At 42.2% G+C, this 7311-nt stretch overlaps 1 protein-coding gene across 1 annotated transcript; it reads right to left on the bottom strand.

Annotated features, from left to right (window-relative positions):
- Positions 1-3353: 3353 nt before the first annotated feature.
- LOC125587308 (proline-rich receptor-like protein kinase PERK2) lies at positions 3354-4140 on the bottom strand. Its single transcript, XM_048757550.1, has 2 exons — positions 4004-4140; positions 3354-3804 (listed from the first exon to the last, which is right to left on the bottom strand). Exons 1-2 carry the CDS (start codon positions 4138-4140, stop codon positions 3354-3356), a joined length of 588 nt encoding a protein of 195 aa, XP_048613507.1.
- Positions 4141-7311: the final 3171 nt, after the last annotated feature.

Genomic DNA, 7311 nt, shown 5'->3' with positions numbered 1-7311 from the left:
AATTGTATGAGGTCTCGTTCTTCATCAGTGAGTCCTAAAGAGAAGAAAGAAGACTTTTGTATGCTGACTGCCAATCTAGAGCGTAGTTCAAACTCCTTTAGTACTTGCAGAACCGCTTGGAGGGATTGAATAGAGCCATCCATAAAAATGAGTAGGTCATCAGCAAAGCACAGATGGGTCAGTTTAGCGGAGTCAAAGCGAAGGTGATAGTTAAACTTCAGTTCACGAGCGGCTTTGTTCAGCATAAGCGAAAGGTTGTTCAGCGCGATCACAAACAGATAGGGAGAAAGGGGGTCACCTTGTCTGAGGCCCCTCCTTCCCCTGAAGAACCCATGTACTGCTCCATTGTAGCCTAACGTGAAGCTGGTAGTGCAAATACAAGCTTTCAACCAACCAACAAACTTCTCAGGTAAGCCTATGCCTTGTAGACATCTAAACAGAAAATCCCATGAGAGGGTATCAAATGCTTTTGCTATATCTACTTTGATGGTTATCTGTTTCTGACTCGAGTTTTTGTGGTAACCATTTATCAGCTCAGAAGCACTGACAGTGTTTCCACAAGGAGTCTCCCTTTGACGAAAGCAGTTTGGTTTGGGACTGTGAAGCTCGACAGGATGGGCTTTAGACGCTTCACAATCAATCTGGAGATAGTTTTGTATACCGTATTCAGACACAAGATAGGTCTATAGTCAGTAATGAGGGAGGCTCCAGGCCTTTTTGGAACAAGAGAGAAGATTGTTGAGTTGGCAGCTGTAGGCAGGTATGAAGAGGTGAAGAACTGAGAGATAGAGTCGATAACTTCCGATCCTACAATGTCCCAAGCCGCTTTGTAGAATCCAGAGGTTAGACCGTCTGGGCCCAGCGCGTTATTTGGATTCAGCCTCAGAAGGGCCCTCGTAATCTCCTCAGGAGTGGGGAGACTGAGCATTAGTTGAGACTCAGCTGGAGAGCAATAGAATTGCGACAGTGACTGGAACCAAGAAGGAGGGGAGACTAGTGGAACAGGAGGAAGTAGTAAGGGACCAAGTATAGACTGAGTGTTGAATCGCATGAGTAGTCATATGCAAGGGGCCTGAGATCACCACGCCTGAAGGAAGGATGAAAGATCTGATAGCATTGTAGTTCAAATGTGCTTGGACCACCCGGAAAAAGTAAGCTGAGTTCTGATCACCCTCCTTTAACCAGTTGATTCTTGATCTCTGCCTTAAGTAACATTCCTCTATTATCCTTAGGAACTGCCATTTTTGTAACAGGTCCTTCTCCATCTCGAACAAAGAAGCTGATGGCGGATGAAGAGCTTGTACCTGCACATCTTGCAACAAACGGTTAGCCTCACATACTCTCTTTTGAATTTGTGAAATTTTTTCTCTATTTAATCTTTGTAACTCCCTTTTGATTTGTTTTTGCTTCCAGCATAGGTCCGTGAGATTTGTCACTAGGCTTCCGGCCTCAGTCCACGCTTGAAGTACCACTTGGTGAAAGTCTGGGTGTTTAGATAGGTAGTTGTAAAACTTGAAGGGTTTTGTGCCTGAGGAAGGAGTTTGAAAGGCTAAGTCGACAAGGCATGGGCAGTGGTCTGAGAATAGGGGAGGAAGGAAGTTAGCGGAGCAGTTAGGAAAGAGGTTCAGGGTGGGGCTAGAGATGAGGAAGCGATCCAGTTTTTTGGCTATGGGATTTTCAGGTTGATGATTGCTCCAAGTAAAGAGAGGGCCTTGGTATCTTAGATCAAAGAGCTCAAGTTGAATGAGACAGTCTCTTAGTTCGATCATGTGGTGAGATAGGGAATCTACAGCATGGATAGAATTTTCAGCTGGATGAAGGATTTGATTAAAATCACCACTAAGCATCCAAGGAGAAGCATGAAGATCTAGTGTCTGATGCAGATTTAGTAACTCCACCCAAAGGTCAGAGCGTTCCCTTCGTGTGTTTAGAGCATAAATAGCAGTATAAGTGAACACTGATGATCTGGGGATCTTAACTTCGCAGGTCAGAGATTGGTTAGACTGGTGCAACACACGAACATTGACAGAAGGTTTCCAGATCATGACAATTCTGCCATCTTCATCTGATGCATGATTCGAGGTATAGTTCCAACCATTACAGAGCTTTCCCATTAGGTGGCTTAGATTATGATCTTTGATATGAGTTTCTAGAATAGAACCAAAAATAGGCTGATGGCTACGGAGCCAATCACAAAAGGGCTGATGCTTATCCGGGTCATTTAGACCTTGGACATTCCAAAAAAAATGTCTTATTATACATATTTAAAGATTTTGAGGCTCTTCAGAGGGAAGAGCACTCGTAGTATCCATAGCAACAAATGAGTTTGAGGTAGGAATGTCAACAGAAGGATGGGGGCGGTTATTAGGGGGGGGGGGGAAGGGATGTTAGGGGTTAAGGGTGGGAGGGAAGTAAAGTTGGCAAGTTGGCTCATATAAGAGGGAAAGGAGTGAAGGCTAGGAATGGAATTTGAACGTTTAAGGGATGCTTTTTCAGTGGTTACAAGAGGGCTAATAAGGGACAAAAACGCTTCAGGGGAGGAGAGGGTGAGAGGAGAGGAGGAAGCATGGAGTAGAGGAGAAAGTTTTTTGGAGGTTGAAAGTTCAGTGTTGGTGATGGATAATTTGGCTGGTGAGGGGTCAGAGGAAAGAGGGGGTGGAGCTTCGGGAGCAACAGGGGGTGGAGGGGTAGGATGGGGGGTGCAAATAGTTGATTAGTAATGGCAGAGGAAATAGATGCAGAGGAGGCAGCAACATGATCAGAGTGGTGAGCAGCAGGAATCAGAGGAGGGCCAACACCAACACGAACATAAGTTTTTCCTTTGGGGGCAGCCTTAGGTGCCACTCTTTTCTGTGCTTTGGATCCTGGTGAGGAATCTTTTTGCATTTGAGCAGGCATTAGAAGGCAATTCCGAGAGATATGACCCAACGCTTTACAGTGTGTACAAGTAGGAGGTACCCAGGGGTAGTCTACTTGCACTTCAACGACTTCTCCACTCTGCCTTACAAACTCGACCACCCGAGGCAGTGGCTCAGATAAGTTGACTTCTACCTTCACATGAGAAAGCTCCAGACTGACAAGGTTTAAGGTAAACTCATCTGTCTCCTTAGATTCACCTATCAACCCTGCAACTAAACTGAGGCCCTCTTTATACCGTCAAATGAGCCCAAATTTGGATAGCTTCTCTTGGTGTTGAGTTATCAGAGCTGGAGCTCCATTGATAAGCATGGAACATGGAATCTCCCATGTACCATACATTCTTCTCCAAATTTTTTTGGCGTAGATAGTCATTGGGGATCCGAACGAGCATGGAGTGAGATAGAGGGTTGTTGTGAATCTCGACCCTTTTACCTTTACCCCCACATATGATTCAGAACACTCTGGATCTGACTGAATGGTGGAAGCCTGCCGTTGAAGTGGCGGACAATGAAATATTTGTGCATTTCTGCCCCTTTTAAAAAGACACTGTCAGGAATTAAGACACAAGGCCTTCCAGTATCAGAGATCGAGACCGGAGCGAGTCTCGAGAGGGATTTATCATTTGAAAGTCTGAGGCGTTCAACTAGGGGAGGTTGAGGGCGAGCTGGTTTATTAGTTTGGGTATTGTTTGTATTTGAAGCGGCTTTAAAAGGAGGGGCAGAGTTTAGAGTAGGAGGAGTAAAAGCATTAGGGTTTAGTGGAGTGTCAAGGATAAGAGGAGGGGAAGAACTAGTAGTTGCAGCAGTAAGGGTGGGTGATGGAGGAGTAGGAGGGTTTTGGATAAGGTTTTTAGAAACTGGAAGGTGAGCTACAGTATTTCCAGATCTAGATCCAGGAACAGTAGTTCGAGAATCAGTCACAGATGCAACAGGTTCTGGGGCCTGAGCAGTTGAGGGAGGCAGCAGAGGGGGGGGGGGGGGGGGGGGGGGGGGGAAGGCAGAAGCAGAAGTCTTATCTACAGGCCCAAGATAGGCAGTTCGTAGAGAAAGACAGAGTGGGTTTGGAGAAAGAAAGGGGAGGAAACATGGGATCTTGGAAAGGACAAGATGGGTCAGGAGGGTCAGGGGGGAGTGGAGGGGTGGAGGAGCGACTGTCACCAGCGGTGTCAAGCGGCGGACTGAAGGCAGAAGCACTACCAGAAGGGAACCAGGGGTTCGCCATTGGGAACCGAGCTAGAGAGCGTTTTTTTGTTCTTATTATTACGATTAAGTTTTACTTGCAAGCAATGGAACGCTCTATTGAAAGATCACGAGTTCATCAAGAAGCATATGGATAAAGCACCAAAGCAGTGTAAGGTTCTCACGTTGAGTGATTCAAAGGTTTATTCAATGAATGTAAATCTCAATGGGATTCACGACAACGTTGTTGATCCAGAAACTTTGCAGAGCCTAAACGATTTCCACAATCCGAAACAATTCAAGATATTTAAAATATTTCACTGCGACGGGTTATTGTTATGCAGGACATGGGACTTTAGACTCGTGGTTTGAAACCCTTGTACTGGCCAAATCAGGTGGATCCCATACAGTGGTCGTTACAAGGATCATTCGGAGTTTTCCCTTGGATACGAAAATAACAAGTCTTGCCAAACCTATAAAATCTTGAGGTGCAGCTGGGATTTTCTTGGCGTAGAACCTCAAGTTGTTGACTGTGGAATCTATGATTTTGAGTCTCATTCGTGGAAGGATCTTAATGACGTGTTTCCCAAAAACTGCAGCAATCAAAGGCAGTGTCTTTGAAGGGGAATATTTATTGTATTGCCGATAAAAATGACGAAGAAGATCTCTTACTTAGTTTCGATTTTTCAACAGAGAAGTTTAGGTGTTTGTCTCTTCGTTTTCCGAGTGTCGTTGATGATTTTGTTCCTGCAGCTCTCTCAGTTGTTAGAGAAGAACGACTATCAGTGTTATATAGTGTCATTTCCGATACACGTCCAAAGATTGAGATATGGATGACGACACATGATAAGATTGATCAGACCAAACTTGTGTCGTGGAGTAAGTTTCTATCACTGGAACTAGATGAGAATAATCCTCAGATAGATCTTTCAAGTGAAACAACTTTCTTTATCGACGAGGAGCAGAAAGTGGCCGTATTATGCGAAACAATGGGATTTACGGGAAAAGACATGGTATGCATTGTTGGAGAGGACAATCGGTTGATGAAAATCCCCAGAGGAGCATTTAAATGGCCACTTATTTTCAATTATGTTCCAAGCTTGGTTCGAATCCAACAGGGTGGAGTAATGACACGAGAACGAAAAAGAAAAAAACCGGCATTAGTGGTTATAAACCACCGGAAAGGATTTTTCAGTGTTGAATGTTAATTTGGGTTGATCTTTATAGTTCTTTACACGTCTTCGAATATTTAATTTTTTTAGTGTTTTTGTGGACTTATCTTCAATTAATGTTTCGGTTTTTGACTGTTTACAGTTCTGAATGTGTTAGATAGTTTATGTTTTGGGTGTTACGGTGTTGGTGTTATCTCTTAATCATTGATGTTTTATCTCTTGATCGTTAAGTGCTTATAGTAGGTTCTTTTTTTCATTGTTAAGCAGTTTTTAGAATAATGAACCGGGAGTTTCTGATGATTGATTCGTTTATACGTTGCGATAAAAGAATTCAAGAGCCAAAACTAAATGTGTTACACTCGAAGAAGCAACATGTGAAGAGAGGGTGTTCATGAGATCAAACCAGCGTTATATCACAAGTTTATCTATGTGCATTGGCAGGCAAGTATTCCTTAAGAAGCTTAAGGCACCTTTTGGTCCCTTATATCATTTTCTGGGAAGTGATGGCCTGACACGTTTAGGGATTACTCTCTCCTGCTCGCTCAGAGCGCCAACTATTGCTCCATGCTCACTTAACTGCTGTGACCCTATCAGCCCAAACTGATTAGCCAATATGGTCGGTTTAGGGCAAGGTTCATCAGCCGAAATTCATCTCAATGTTGGTGTGGAACTCCATTAGAATAAAGAAGGAACCTTGTGCTTGGGCTACTCTAGTTTGGCATTAGGCAGCCATTCCACGTCATGCTACAACTTCATGGCTCTTTATTCTCAACCGGAACCCTACGCTTGACAGGCTATCATCATGGGGCATTGATATTGAAAGAACTTGTCTTCTTTGTGGTACCTCCTTGGAGTCAAGAAACCACCTGTTTTCACACGTCTAGTGATTGACTTGTTTTTTTGTTCCAAAACAAAGCCTGCAATCTCTGAGTTTCTTTCCCCCTTTTTCTCTATTCTTTTTGTAAGCTTGCTACTTCTTATTTCGGTATCTGATGAATGAAAACCCTTTGCCAAAAAAATAAGCTCAAGGCACAGCCCCAAAATTCATCAAATTAATTATATTCAATTCTCTATCAAACACAATCTAGGAACAAAATAAAAATTTGGTAATAAATTATGTATGTATGATATGTGCTTAACATTACCCTCAAACAGATTACAAAACAACCACCCGAAGATTATGTGCAAGGTGTGCAAGGTTGGTCATAGTCAAGTAAACAGAACCAAAAGATTAAAACTTAACTCTCTTAAAGGCAGGTTCCATGCTTCGAGAGAGAACATCCACTACTGGAGACTCTGTGCCAGTCACACACATCAACGCCTTCCATATTATCAATGCAGATGTCACGATCATACCTAAAATCAATGCAGACTCTGTGGTAGAGGAGAAGAGCCTCGTCAATTCAGCGCCTTAGATTTTTAGGTTTCTAGGTTTAGTTCAATGAAAAATAAAGCCCAAACCTAAACCAAACGAAGCCCACACACCTGAGTCCACTGTAAACAAACTTTAAGCCCAGACCCAAAAATAAAATGTTCTAATTGGTTGAATATTTTCTATGACGTGGCATGGCTAGATTCTGAGAAAATTTCCCTTTTAGTATTGTGATTCAATTCTCTATCAAACACAATCTAGGAACAAAATAAAAATTTGGTAATAAATTATGTATGTATGATATGTGCTTAACTCTTGTTTTATGTAAAACTAAGTGTTTTGCCCGCACATGCGGGCATAATCATTTTACCAAATAGTTATTAATATATGTATTATGATTTAAACATGAGGATAACTTATTCTTAATCATTTTAGTTTTCTTCGATTTTTATTTCGGTCTACGTCTCCCTAAAACAAAAAAGCTATAACAGTAAGAGACTATAAGAGCATAATTACATATCAAATATTCTACACAATAAAATAAATAAAAAATTTGAATTTTTGGTCTCTCTTAATCTACTTTGTATTTTTGAATCAGAAACTTGTATTAAACTACCAAAAAAACACTAAAACACACAAAATCCAAGCGAGAACAAAATAAATAAAAAGT

Source organism: Brassica napus, chromosome C5, assembly GCF_020379485.1.
Source record: "Brassica napus cultivar Da-Ae chromosome C5, Da-Ae, whole genome shotgun sequence".
Lineage (NCBI taxonomy): Eukaryota > Viridiplantae > Streptophyta > Magnoliopsida > Brassicales > Brassicaceae > Brassica > Brassica napus.
This window is presented reverse-complemented; position numbering and strand designations above follow the sequence as displayed.

Excerpts from the sequence above, each read along its gene's own strand:
- LOC125587308 (XM_048757550.1), bottom strand. The coding sequence starts at position 4,140 with ATGGCGAACCCCTGGTTCCCTTCTGGTAGTGCTTCTGCCTTCAGTCCG. Across the intron at positions 3,805-4,003 it reads TGTCCTTTCCAAGATCCCAT|ATCTGGAAATACTGTAGCTC; the intron begins GTTTCCTCCCCT and ends TCCTGGATCTAG.